Source organism: Berghia stephanieae, chromosome 2 (genome assembly GCF_034508935.2).
Source record: "Berghia stephanieae isolate SIO BIC M18660-M18661 chromosome 2, UCSD_Bste_1.3, whole genome shotgun sequence".
Taxonomy (NCBI): Eukaryota; Metazoa; Mollusca; class Gastropoda; order Nudibranchia; family Aeolidiidae; genus Berghia; species Berghia stephanieae.
This window is the reverse complement of record NC_088361.1, coordinates 50,430,778-50,446,269: the sequence shown is the minus strand read 5'-3', so window position 1 is coordinate 50,446,269 and position 15,492 is coordinate 50,430,778. Positions and strand designations below refer to the sequence as shown.

The 15,492-nt window shown below is 37.2% G+C and overlaps 1 protein-coding gene across 2 annotated transcripts in view; it reads right to left on the bottom strand.

The window, feature by feature from the left end:
* Positions 1–6,970: 6,970 nt before the first annotated feature.
* Positions 6,971–15,492, bottom strand: part of LOC144965102 (pyridoxal phosphate phosphatase PHOSPHO2-like) — a 16,791-nt gene continuing 8,269 nt past the window's right edge. The window contains exons 3-5 of one of the 2 annotated variants that reach the window (XM_078900033.1): positions 15,477–15,492; positions 12,198–12,375; positions 6,971–9,152 (exon numbers count right to left, since the gene is read on the bottom strand). The exon at positions 15,477–15,492 is cut by the window's right edge and continues 99 nt beyond it. In XM_078900033.1, coding sequence (XP_078756159.1) covers positions 8,564–9,152; positions 12,198–12,375; positions 15,477–15,492 — 783 coding nt within the window. In that variant the 3' untranslated portion in view covers positions 6,971–8,563. The remainder of the gene's footprint in view (positions 9,153–12,197; positions 12,376–15,476) is intronic. The other variant, XM_078900034.1, reaches the window with a different exon arrangement.

Genomic DNA, 15,492 nt, shown 5'->3' with positions numbered 1-15,492 from the left:
TTTGTGATCAGCTCCTAGAAATATTGAGTGGATCATCAAATTAATTCTTGACAATCCGAAATCACTGAGCTCCAAATAATTGCTAAACCTAAACGTGTTTATTCAGACAAATAGTCTTTTTAAGAGATGATTTAAACTCCATACATTTTGGCCAGACTGTATCCTTGAATCAGTCAAGGCAATTCATCAGCATTGTGTGGCACTCTTTTAGATTAAGACATCTAAATTAGTATCTTAATGGTTATAACTTGTAGTATACATTTGATTTTAAGTCGCTTACAGTTAACCCAAAAATGTCTTTGCCAAGACTGGTCAACAAATCACTTAAATTTTGGTTTAAAACTGGTTTTTACTGTACCTAGAGATAAAAGGGTCATGTCTCAACGAATGTCTAAAATGTATACAGTAGAAGTCTTGTCTCAACTAGCTCTTTGGGGCTGGGACTGACCTTGTTGAATGCGACTTTGGTCTGGCAACAAATGGAAACTAACGAATCACACTGGAAAAGTTAAATTTATGACTAAGTCAAAGTCTAAGTCACTTCCATCCACCCATCCCAAACAAAAATATTTTAAAAAGCTAACCCGTTCACTTTGAGCACATCACCCATCCCAAACTAAAAATAAAAAACAAATGTAGCTACTTAACGTTTCATGTTCACCAATCCACTCCCTTCGTTATCGCTTTATGCCAGTGAGAAATTTACCCATTATGCCACTGTACGTGAACATGTACTTTTTTGTTTTTTTGAAACACATTAAACAAGAAGAAATTCTTGTTTAGAATAAAGGAGATCAAAACAAAATATAAAATATAAGTAAGAGCTTTTGAGTCACATTGCAGGCAGCATTCCTCTTATGACCTCATTGAATGCGACTTTACGAGCCAAGATGCTCATTGAATAGTGTTTATTTAGTAAAAATTATAGGGCCTGGAAATAAGGATTTCTGAATCCCTCATTGAGGGGAGATAATAAGGGAAGTCAATATTGATGATTTGGTGGCCTTTAAAAGGGCCGATTTTGAAATTTATTACCGTTCACTTTCTTTGACTATGTTATTGTGGTCTAAAGGCAAAGAATATTTATATGGACCCTTTCCTCAGCACTGTCAAGGACGTCAAATAAGGAAGTGCCCTCGTGCAGTCACTGTGCCAAACAATGTAGGGTCTTGATAGCTACTATAGTGGAATGGCCGAAACTGGTCCCAATGGTGCGCTATCCTCAATCTGACTCCACATGGGCAACAATGTAGCAATGACTATCCCGCACAAATCTTTGGGCCTCTTTTTCGCTTACGAAGTGCCTGAATTCGCGTCAAAATATGGGAAGAAGCCGTTTCGTATATGCTATTTTAAAAAATTAATTACGACGCTGTTTATTGATGAATATGATTGAAAGTTGGCACACAGTTAGAAAAAAGGTCCTTTTAGATTATGTCAAGCGACAAAACTCTTGCGATTACCAGAAGACCGTTAAAAATAGATTTTTACTCTTTGGAGTAAAATATTTCTAAAACTACCGGGCGTGGAGGTTTTGTCGCTGACAAGGTACTACATGAACATTTCTTCTTTTTGGTTGTAAAATTTCATATGAATATGACGAGTACTTTTCCTGTATTTTACAAAACACCATCCTAATTTGCTCTTCAAGTTTCAATCTTTTAATCCACTTATTACGCAAGATACAACCAAAGGTCGAAAAAAAATGCCGAAAAAGCGTCCCATATTTTCGCGCTTTTTTCCTCTTTGCGGGTCATCCAAATAAATGACACCTTTGAAACTGCATAACTTGTTTATTTATGAATGGATTTTCAAAATTCAAAAACATTTTTACTCAGTGGAGATAGGGCTTTGATTTTAGACAAAAATTTTCCTCAAAAAGAGAAAAAAAACATTTTTCATAGTCATTGCTAAACAATGGCCTCTTCGAAAATTTAACTATTGTCGAGTGGTATCGAGACTAAATACTAGTAATAGTGGCATTGACCTTGCCAATAATATCGGAATCGAGAAGCTGAACATTGGCATTGCAGATAAGATAAGAGAATGATTTGTTTTGGGAGAGAGGGGTTGGGGGAATAAGAAATCAGCCTCATTTAATAACACTTTAGACCGAGATTGGCCAGGGCAGTTTAGTAGACAGATGGAGAGTCTCGCACATAGTGGGTGATGTGGGGAGCATTTTTCATCAGTCTATTTGTTGAAAGCCATGTAATGTTGATATCGGGAATTCCATTAAAGTACAGCTCGCGTACAACAGTCTCGGTTGCAACGGGAGCTCGGCTACAACAGGAAATGTTAAAATCCCAGTTCTACGTCCCATATAAATCAAGCATGGCTATAAAGAGGAAATATTTATTGGAACACGGCTACAACAGGGGTGTGAGTTGAAAGTTTAGCACCCAGTTGAGAAAAACCATGCACTCAAGAAGAAAAGAGGAAGGCACACATGACACACATAACTTATTGGGAGTGGAGATGAGGTGGGAGTGGGCGAATTGCAGTTATTGTGTGCACCATTGACGTTTCTCTGTATCCACGAAGATGAAACAAAAGCCTAGTGAGAGACACGTGACTGACCGATCAATATGTCAATACACTCGGGCCTAGTATGTTACACGTAGAGTGAGGGATGTGCATCTCTTGACTGATTAGATAACTACACCCAATGAGAAGTGAGATGATGAAGCTCTATGTGAAGCCTGTGGCTAGGACTGAGCTACTTCAGTTTTGAAGTGCACTTAGTGTTGTCAGTGGCGCAGTTGGAGAGGGGGAAGGAAGAGTTAACTGTTGCATTGTTCCAACCCGCCTTGTGTCCTGAAGTAAGTGGAAGAGGGGGTGAGGATGGTGATTTGGGGGGGGGAGGGGGGGTAGGGGGTTACAGGAATGGAGGTCACAGTCACGTCATCTGATTCATTTACTTAGGGAAGCAACTCGATATTTACTTAGGTAACTCTAAGTGAAAGCGTGTTCCTTGCCTGTATTTTTTTTTCTTACCTCAGTATTGCTTGTTATGGACTAAGGGTTGCTACTGAATTAAATGGTATATTTAACTTGGTTAAGTCCCTTACATTGATATTGTCACTAAATCAAAACCTCTCACATTCCAAATCCTTTTTGGGAGATACTGTTTTCAATGCCTTCCTTTTGGCTTATCAATAGGTCAAGATATTTTTCAAATGGAAATGGACAGAATACTACAAAGATGCCAAAACGCATTTAGGATAGCTGACGATATCATTGTCCATAGAAAGACAGAAGAAGGGCATGATAAAAACTGATCAAATTCATGGAAATCACAAATGAAGAAGGTCTTGTATTAAATTCAAGCAAATGTAAAATCAAACAGTCTGAGGTATCATTTTTCGGACATAGATATACCAGTAATGGGCTTAAACCAGATCCATTGAAATCAAAGACCTAGAAAATATGCCAGAACCAACATCAAAAACAGAACTAAAGCACTTTATTGGGTTCACAACATACCCATCTAAATTCATACCCGACTTAAGCCAGAAAACAGCTACCCTAGGAGATCTTTTGAAACAAGATTATATTTTTCTTTGGGAAAGACACCACAAACAAGCTTTTGAAAACCTAAACCGTGAAGTGTCAGAATACTCTCTCCTTCAATACTATGATCCTGCCAAACCAGTAGAACTACATTGTGACACCAGCCTTCGTGGCATTGGTGCAGCCTTACTCCAACCTGATGATAACAACCAACTGAAACCAATTGCTTTTGCTAGCAAAAGAATAACAACAACGGGCAACGGAGCAAAACTATGCATGCATCGAATGTGAACTTCTTGCCATTGTATTCGGAGTCCAACGATTCCATACCTTTCTTTATGGACGTTTTTTCAAAATTATCACTGATCATAAACCATTACAAAAGATTGTCAACAAATCAATCACTGATCACTACTTCACCGCCTCGTCTTCAAAGAATACTTATTTCCCTGAATGGATACAATTTCACATTGTCACATAGACCCGGATCAGAAAACAAAACTAGCAGATGGGCTCAGTCATCTTCTAAATAAAATAGCATTGACCTTGCCATGAGGGTTGATATAGTATACATGTCAAATGATCGTTCAACAATCATCAGAGAAGAACCCAAAAGACCCTGTCACTCAAGGCCTCAAAGATTGCATCATCATCGGTTGGCCAGACAATTAATCAGAACTGACACCAAATCTCCGTCCCTACTGGAGCATATGTGACCAAATGTCTGCTGAAGATGGTCTTATTCCCAAAGGTCAATGCATTATGATTCCACCCAGCCAAAAACAAGAAACTCTCCAACAGCTACATACTGCCCACCTTGGCAAGGTAAAAACTAAACTTCTTGCAGACGTCACTGTCTACTGGGTAGGCATTCACAAAGATATTGACGCAACAATTGATAACTGTCAAATCTGCCAAGAACATCAAAATACTCTCTCCTTCAATACTATGATCCTGCCAAACCAGTAGAACTACATTGTGACACCAGCCTTCGTGGCATTGGTGCAGCCTTACTCCAACCTGATGATAACAACCAACTGAAACCAATTGCTTTTGCTAGCAAAAGAATAACAACAACGGAGCAAAACTATGCATGCATCGAATGTGAACTTCTTGCCATTGTATTCGGAGTCCAACGATTCCATACCTTTCTTTATGGACGTTTTTTCAAAATCATCACTGATCATAAACCATTACAAATGATTGTCAACAAATCAATCACTGATCACTACTTCACCGCCTCGTCTTCAAAGAATACTTATTTCCCTGAATGGATACAATTTCACATTGTCACATAGACCCGGATCAGAAAACAAAACTAGCAGATGGGCTCAGTCATCTTCCAAATAAAATAGCATTGACCTTGCCATGAGGGTTGATATAGTATACATATCAAATGATCGTTCAACAATCATCAGAGAAGAACCCAAAAGACCCTGTCACTCAAGGCCTCAAAGATTGCATCATCATCGGTTGGCCAGACAATTAATCAGAACTGACACCAGATCTCCGTCCCTACTGGAGCATATGTGACCAAATGTCTGCTGAAGATGGTCTTATTCCCAAAGGTCAATGCATTATGATTCCACCCAGCCAAAAACAAGAAACTCTCCAACAGCTACATACTACCCACCTTGGCAAGGTAAAAACTAAACTTCTTGCAGACGTCACTGTCTACTGGGTAGGCATTCACAAAGATATTGACGCAACAATTGATAACTGTCAAATCTGCCAAGAACATCAAAATGCTCAAATGTCCAAACCATTCGAATCTCATGACATTCCCCTACGACCTTGGTGTACCCTTGGGATAGATATTCTTGAGATCAAAAGCCAACAGTACCTCATCATAGTCGATTATCACTCAAAATTTCCGATCATCTGAAAACTTCCTCAACCCACACCTAGTAGTTCAATAGTAAATATCACAAAAAATATATTTGCTGAATACGGAATACCTGAAAAGGTTATAAGTGACAATGGCCCACACTTTGCGAGTCAAATGTACAAAGAATTTGCCAATTCGTGGCAATTCAAACACGTCACATCATCCCCTCACAGACCACAAGGAAATGGTTTCATTGAGAGACAAATCCAAACTGTCAAAAACATTATCAAGACTATGCAGGCCAAAACAGATCCCAATATTGCCCTTTTGCACTGGAGATCCACCCCCATCACCCTGGCTTTGGGCAGCCCAGCACAAATACTCATGGGTCGACAAATGAAGACAACAATCCCATGAAAACAAAGATCCAATATTTTACACAACCAAGATGACATATACAACAACCTGAAACAATGTCAAGCTCAACAAAAGTTCGACAAGACCGCCCGCTCAACCCCTTTCTCACACCTCTACCCAGGACAACCCGTATGAGTTTTACACCCTGAGACACATAAATGGCTCCCTGTAACTGTTATGCGCCAAATCCAGAATGATCCCAGATCATATATTCTCAGAGACGGAAACGGGACCAACTTCCGAAGGAACAAACAACACATCAGAGAAATATCTGCCTCTTCTGCCATTGCCCCAGGGGAATATCAGAAAACTATCGCTATTCCCCTCCCTACAGAGACCCGTTTCCAAATTGAATCCCCATCTGCCTCAAACTCAAAAGAGCCTAATGCTCAAACCAAAACTAATAATGAACAACCAACAAAAACTCGCCCTAACCGCATGACCAGGAGACCAAGCCGTTTTGATGACTAGGTGTAGAACAAAATGAACAATATAGGGTGTCAACGAAATGAGAACAATTATCGTTACCAAATTTACTATTTTTTTGCTTTGTACCTACACTATCCCGTTTTTCTTTTTTTTTTTCTTTTAATATCTATTTCATTTGAAAACAAGGGAGATGTTATGGACTAAGGGTTGCAACTGAGTAATATATTAAATGATAGATAACTTGATTAAGTCCCTTACATTGACTGTATTCTTGTTACTGCAACCCATTTTTACCGGAGCAAGAAATAAACATGTTGTCTTGAGTTCCATACAAAACCTTCAGCTCGTCGATCTTTTAATCAAAACATTACATTGCTTCCCATCAAATTCCGTATGCATGGATATAACAGGACTAAGCTACAATGGGGATTTTTTGTTAGTCCCAATATCCCCGTTGTATCCGAGTTCCACTGTACTGGTATCAGTACTGAGAAAAGCTGACATGGCCCAGGACTAGACTTGAATGCTGACATTACGGATATGGTCAATGACGACTCACTGGATGTCATTGAACTAATATGTCGCATTTTCTTTGACTGTTATTTTACATCACAGCATGATATCTCTGCATTTTCATTGGCTGTTGTGTTTTATTTCACTGCAAGATATTTTGACCATATATAAATTGCATTCATTCTATTGTTAGACAAATTATTGTCGGTATCAATGGTTCACAACGTCAATTTAACCGTCTTGTGGTAACATTTATGTCAATATAGGTGATTTTTATTTACTAACGTTATACAGAGTGAAAAAAACGGGACTTTGATGTCATGTCGATATAACCGTTGTTGATATATCCGTTCTGCACTGTATATGGTATCAGAACTATTGTAAATTTGATGCAAATTAGCGATTATCAATAATTTTTTGAACACTTATTTTTATCAACCATGGCTTCTGATCAATGGACGAGATGGGGAAAAATTGGAGCATCCAGAAACCTGGAGGATTGAATGGTTTCAAGTTGAAACTTTGGTGAAATTGCCACACACTTTTGGAATTTACTACATTTTGCGAATGGCATATTCAAACCTCGGTCAAGGATGGAATGTGTGTAACTTTATGCAATTAAAATGCAGAAGGATTTGTAGATTACAACCCCCCCCCCCCCCTCCAAAAAAAAAAAAAAACCCCAAAAAAACAACCTTTTACTTACAATAATTAAATATAAAATATGAGGGGTTTAAATTTTAAAATCTAATTCTCTTGTAGGTTTTATGAAACATTCTTTTCATGATTTATGTTTTGAAAAGTGACCTTATCTCTATTTATTTTGGTGATTTTGTGTGGTTAATCCGTTAAATGATGGAGAATTACTTTAGCCTTCAATTGATATGTACATTGATTCTATGGACTTGACATACCCACTTAGTGCTAACATTTGGAAATTAATTTTGGAACTGTTTACGACAATAAGGGCCATAGAAAGGGGGAGTATGCATGGTTGCTGGTGACAGGAGAAGAATAAATGTGGCCACATGAGTTTTAAAAAATCGAAAATTTCAGGACTTTCGGAGTTGACCCAAGAACGTGACAATGGCAGTCGATGACACTGAAAAGAGACACAGGTAAATTCTTTTGCTCTCATCTCAGTGATGTCTATGACAAAAAAAAAACCAAAACATATTAACATTAAAATATCATTTGGGTGTGTGGATTTCCTCATTATCTCCTGTCTAACCCAGGAAGATAGACAGTAATCAAATATTGGATGGACAATATGATCATACGAGTATATTTCTTTGTTTTGTTCATATATCTTTAGATTGTTTCTGTATGGCATTTGTTATTACAAAAAACTGATCACACGAGGACCAGTGGCTTTTTCAGGCTACTCCTCCCTACACCTCACACACACACAAACACACATATCGAAATGTAAGTACTATTTCTCCAAAGCACAGATGGATGATGTGAAGATGTGACAATAAAAATATATATGTAGGAATAGAAAAATGAAAATTTGTGATTTTTACTTTATTAAGTTGTAACAATTGTATAAATCAAATTCAGTATGACTAGCACAAATCTGAGAGGCAATTTTATTTTCAAAGCCAGTAATATACCAAGGGGATCATTCTTCACCCATACTTAAGCTATTTATGACCTGCTCTCATTTTTGTTCTTAAATAATATTATTTTGGTACGTTTGGACAGGTGAAAAGCGTCCTATTAACCAAATTATTGTCCATTTAAGACATGTCCTCTTAGACATAAATATATGAGAGAAAAAAAGCAACTATAAAAAAGTGAGAGCATCTTCGTAGCAGTGTCCACCTTTATAAAAATCATTGTATATTGAATAGAAAGTGTTTACAATTTACTTTGTATCCAGTTTTCTATATGCTCAATGATGTCAAAACCTGTCTCCCATGAGATGATATTAGCTTTTAAATCCGATCTATTTACTGGTTTATTCTTGTCGACCATTTTCTTTATGGTACTCTCTAATTTAAAACCTACTCTTGGCATCAAGAAATCCTTTTCATTCAAAATCAAACCAGGGCACAGGTCATTGAAACCATCTCCAACATAGAAAATACTGGAGTAATTTATTGATGACTCTTGACGACCTTGTAAAAAGGTTTTCAAAATAACTCCTTTGCATAAATTCTCTGAACTAAGAGGACATGAGTCTTGAAAATGGTAGCCTTCAAGAGTCAATCTTCCCTCAGAGTCAAATTTGGCTGGATTGGTAAAAATCTTAAGTACCGACTTTGATAGATTAGCAACATCTAAAATATGATTTATAAAAACTGAGTTAGAATCTGAAATAATGATACAATCAATATCTAGATCTTGTCTTCTATACTGCAGCAATTCTATCATTCCTTTAGTAAATGGAATTTCAGCCATACATTTTAGAACATCTTCTTTGGTTGCACCCAATGAGTGCAAATACCTGTAAATAAACAAAAACAAAAAACAATGGATTTTTTAAAGGAGAAAGATTTTGAGTCTTGAGCATTGTAACTTAAAAAACTTATTTATTCTCTAATTTCTCAGATTTACCACCACATACAACTTTAATTACAATTACACATAGCAACTGCGAATGAAGAATAATGTAGTAGATGGTTCTTTTACCAAAATGCTCTTCCCTATAAAACAAAATCAACAGCACTACTACTACTACTAATACTAGAAATAATAATAATCCAGTCCAAGCCGGTTCACTGGGACGGCTCAGTTCCAAGTAAATCGTCCCAATTAAGCGGTGGCCATGCAATTGAGTGACATTTCACATCTTAATGAAAAACAAACGACACCTCAATCTACCTCTAATTATGAGAGGCAAATCTAACTGCACAAAACAGTTAACAAATATGTCACTCATCATAACGGTTGCATTGTAAGCAACAGATTAAGAATGCATTCTATCCATTTGTCTCATTGGAAAACCATTTGGTCGTGACAGCCTTCTAATTCTATTTCAAGCACTGGTTCGCGCATCGCACTATTATGCATTCAACATGCCATTTAATGACATAATTTTTGGATCCCAGGCGATGTCATTATCCAGGGGTTGCACTGTACCCGATTGGCTGTCACAATATACTACTACGGGATATACAAGTAAATTCTATTGTTCACACCTCTGGGTTGAATGGTATGACCACAAACCCGGTTGACCGTCCCATTAGACTAATTTGCATTTTATGAACCATCATTTAAAATGATTGAAGGCAGTAAAAAAGCTTTCTTATGGAGATGGTCATTGTCAAATTTCGACCCGAATTTAGCGGCAGGCTATCTCAATTAAGCGGCTGGGAATTGGAAAGGGTATGACTTTTTATATAGAAAAAATACTATTTCCAAGGAATCGTCCCAATTAAGCAGCGTCGCCAATACCGGCTTGGACTGTAATAATAATAACAACAACAATAACAACGACACCAACATCAACAACAATAGTAACAACAACAATAATAATAATACTATTAGTTCCAATTTCAATGCCACGCGCCATGATCTGCTAATGGTTGACTATGGTGATAAATGTTGTGGTACAGCAATCCTCCCCCCCCCCCCCCCCCCCCCCCCCCCCCCGACACTCACACCCCTTGTAACATATCAATAAAGTAAATAAAAATAAAAGTTCCCTTTATTCATCCTCATGGAGAAATTTATCTTTGGGTTTATTCAAAAGAAAGACTGGAATAACCCAGGTGTCAGCTACAGCACAGTGCCACAAATCGAGCTAGGGAGAGGTGGCTTGTTGATGGTGGAAATTTAGACTAGGTATCTTTTGGGTACGCTGACCCACACTCCCCTAACTCCCCATCAAACTTCATGGGAATGTACAGTTTCCTCGAACATTTTTGCATGTCCCGAGTAGTTTGAGGAAACCATGCTTGAGAGTATTTATATTTATATTACAATCATTATTGACAGTGTCAATTATTTCCTTTTGTTTTCTTCAGTGCTTCTTTCCCCTCCTAAACAATGTCGACAGAAATAGCTTGAGATGTGCTATTTATTTTGTTTACAATTTGTTGTGGGAGCAATTCTGTTATGGACTTTAACCTGAATAGATCATCACGGTGATAAAAATAACTCATGGTAGACATGATGGTGCTTAAGATTTAACAACTTGATTTGTAAACATACTAAATATCTTTCATAAAACTTGAAATTTCACTGTCAAAATATTCCATATGGAAAAGAAATTCAATCCAGTAGTACACAACTAAAAATTAATTCTCATAAAAAACAAATACCTACATAAATTTCAATGTGTTTGATTGTTGTAAAATTTCAGACTTGCATCATTTATAGTCTGATAGCTTCAGGCAGTGATGCCAAAACTCCGGGTAATTCCGGGTTCCGGGCAACTTCCATCAAATTCTGGTGAGGTCAATTTGTTCCAAGGATACCCCCCCCCCCCCCCTTCCACCACATCATCATCACTGCTACTAGTATTACAACCATCATCACTACCATTACTACTACAACCACCACCACATCATCATCAGTACAACTACTACTACAACCACCACCACATCATCATCACTACCACTCCTACTACAACCACCACCAGCACATCATCATTACCACTACTACTACTACAACCACCACCACATCATCATCACTACCACTACGACTTCAACCACGTACTGCCACATCATCATCACTACCATTTGTACTACAACCACCATCACCACATCAACAACATTACCACCACTACTACAACCACCACCACATCATTATCATCATGACCACAACTACTACAACTACTATACCACCACCACATCATCATCACTACAACTACTACTTCAACCACCACCATATCATCATCACTACCACTACTACTACAACAACAACCACTATCACTCTTCATCATCTGTACTACTATTACTACAACCACCAACAACACATCATCCTCACTACCACCAGTACTACAATCTCTACCAATAAGTTTTGAAGCTTTACTTCATTTGAAATAAGGAAACTTTGGGATTGTATTTGGCAATGTGTTTATGTATCATAATATAATTCTAATCAGTTATCTATTTAGAACTATACAATATGTAAACACAATGCCAAATACCATTCCAATTCCTTTTTCTTGTGTGCGGAAATTCCTCTTTCTGTATTGAAACTCCTACGAGTGGTGTCTGAAACTCCTGTGAGCATACCTGCCAACCCTTCCGCTTTTGGCGGAATCATTCCTATTTTCACTCTTCCATTTTGTACTATTCCGTCATTGTCAAAGGTAAGAATAAAAAAGAGCAAAGAGGAGGGGGTGTATCCTATTTTATGTCTCAAATTCCTATTTTCAGGCATCCTGATTCCACTTTTGGATGGGAAGGGTTGGCAGGTCTGTGTGAGCCAAATTTAAAGTTGGCGTCTCTTATCAGGTTTCTAAACTTTTTAAACTTTAAAGTTTATATATAACAAATTTAACAAAAAACTAACGAACAAACCAAAATGTATAATGCCTTACTTAAATATTTCATCCATGTACTCAATCCAACTCTTTTCTTGATACAAAGTATTGATTTCTTCTGGCAGTACTTGTTTAGGCACTAAATTGATGATGTATTTGTCAGTATTTTCATCAACAAGAGTGTGATCGAAATCAAAAACAAGTAGGATCCTTTGTCTTGATGTTTCATTAGTCTCTGAAAAAATAATTTCAAGAATGAGTTATGCATTAAAATCTTATTATAATGGAGCTAGACCCGAGGTCGAGCTAGGTCAGACCACAAAGGCCTTTTTACCAGTCATTTAATAAATGAACAAAAATGTACAATGTCTACCATAGCTCGTCGGGACTTGCGCTGCAATATGTTCAAATGCAGAACTTACAGATCCATATTTATGGAGTCAATACTTAACTTAAGTTTTGATCAGGTTTCAAAACCAAATCCAAAATGCTACATTTCAAACTTCCCCTGTGCATTAAGAGATACTATATATAGGCACCCTAATGAATAGGGGGCGAAGTGGCTGAGTGGTTAAGGCATTGCACTGTGACCCGGTTTCGAGCCCCACTTCAGGCACTTTCATTTTTTTTCCTTGATTATTAACCTCCAATTTGCTCACTTGGACAACATGGGTGATTCCTATTGACATCAGACATCTTGTTTGATGAGTTATCTATATTCCTTAGTGGAATGCCTAGGCGATGGTATCTTATGATGTCGTGGCGCAAAGGGCATAATATGATTTTATATTAATAAATAATTAACACTACCCAGTGAAAACGAAGGCAAACACATAAAAACTATTCGTGACAAAATATTGCAAATTTTGTTTTATTTTTTAATTAAATTAGGATGTGTTTATGATCTTATGATAACTGTGCGAATGAATGTGATTAAAATGTTTACATTTGGATCAATATCATTTGTATTCAGACTTTGGCAAAACCAATTTGGGTCAATGATTATCTAAACTGACATCTCATCGTTTGATATGTTTCTCACTCAATCCGTCAATTTACCTTTGCCAGTTGAATGTTTTTACACATCGCATTGAATTAATCCCCAAAAAACATTGAGGATTAAGTAAGTTTCTAGAATAGTGAGATCTGTTTTATTCTTCTAAGATTGAATTCTACCACTACTTAATGAAATAATTTCAATAAATAATCCCAATTGGCGTGATGCTCATGTATTTGGACATTGACGAATTAGACTTCAGTAATGTGTAATTGACCTGGCATGTTGTTTTGTTTTGTAATTTTTTTTGTGGTCAATTCATTACTGTCACTGACTGATCTAATCTGAAATTATTCACTTCGTCAAAAATTGTTAGATTAGATCTAAGTAGACCTCTAAATGTCTAGATACTTATTATCACAATGCCAATCACAATCTGAACTCGAAAGGTTGTGGAAAAGGGAAAACTACTGTGAGTTTTATCAAACTGACACTGAAACTGATACTGATAAAGTTGAAATTGAGCCCAGAAATACTAATGATTTGGATTTGACTCTGCCAATAAATCATATAGGGTGAAATTTTGAAAAGGCATTTAATTTTTTTTTTAAACAATCCTTTTTTGCTTGGATGGTCAGTTATGTGTCGCAATGAGCTAGGTGGGCTCAAGTGATGCCATTAAAATCTTGACAGCAGAAGGAGATGATGGTCAAACTAGCAATGTTGTTTATATAGAAATCCTGTAGCAAGATAACCATCAAATGTAGAATTATCCTTCCAATAGGCCAGTGGGGCCGGAGTTAATCTTGGTTTCTATAGTGTCCCTTTGGATAGGATGCTAGTCTATTACAAAGTACTTTCCACAAGATGTAACAGACTCAGCTACCCAATATCATTGCTGAGTGGACAGGGGGGGTCAGAAAAAATCTTTACTTCAACCGGGATTGATCTTGGTCCCTTTGTGTGTGGTGGGGTGATTGCTCTACCAACAGAGTTATTGGGGGGCTCTGTCCTGTAGCAAGATAACCATCAAATGTAGACAAAGTAAGTAAAATAATAATCCCATTCTTAGAATGGGTATTTTGCTAGCTGTAATAAATAATTCACAATTTCGAGAAAGGAAAATTCAAGCATTCCCTTATTTCAAAAACAGAAATATAAGCACTTTCCGAAAGAAGTGGTTCCTGTCAACGACATTAATCTAGCTATCTTTTGTTAAAGAGGATTTGTTGCAAAATTAAAAATAAAGTCAAAATGTATAAGAATAAATTTTTAATGATCCACGTTTTTATAAATTTTATCAAGAAAAAAAAGATGGTCATTTTTTTTAACAACATCAATATAAATTTAGACATAAACTGTGCTTCAGATTTGGCACTTTGATTAATTCCATTCCATCTGTGGGAAGGATCCCTATGGAACCCTCCTTCTGGTTGTCATTTTTATTTTATACAACCAATTCACCCCCCCCCCCCCCCCCCTTTCCACCAAGATTCTTAACCATCCAAAATCTTTTAATAGAATCATTTCGGGGGAAAGGATTCATCCCCCATACTAAAATTCCTACCAAAAAAGCCTACACTCCAGCACGGTTTCCTTGAACACAGTTTCCTCGAACACACAGATTCCTCAAACTTATTCGAATGCCCCAAATTTTTTTCTTATTATTCTTTGTTATCATTCCATTCCTTCCTCAAATTTTTACCCCGAATATGGTGTCCTCAACCTAATTTCACCCAACCATTGTAAAAAATTAGATTGATTGAAGGATTTTTAAAAATGCGACCTGTGATTTCGACCACTAATGATTGACGGTTATGTATGTGTATATCTATCTACACTGCACGTGTGTGTATACAGTGTGATACATACGCAGACACACACACACACACAAACACTCCATCACCGTTTCGCATATCCAACACCTCTCTGCTCAGTCTTATCACTTCCCCATTCGTTTTAATTTCAATACCACACGCAATGATTTCCTAATGCTTTGCTATGATAGTAAATGAATGTTGTGATACAGCAACCCCCCTCCCCCCACACACACCAACTTCTTGTAACATGTTATGTACACCAACTTCTTGTAACATGTTATGTACAAAGTTATCTTCCCTCAACATAGGCAATAAAGTAAACATATAATAAAGTTCCCTTTATTCATCCTCAAGCGGAGATTTGTCTTAGGGTCTATTACAAGGGAAAATTGGAATAACCCAGGTGTCAACCGTAGCTCAGGACCTCAAATTGAGCTATGGAGAGGTGGCTTATTGAAGGCGACATAACCCGGTGAATATTCTAACTAGGTATCTTTCGGGTTGAATCTAAGACCATACCATTGAGCCTCAGTGT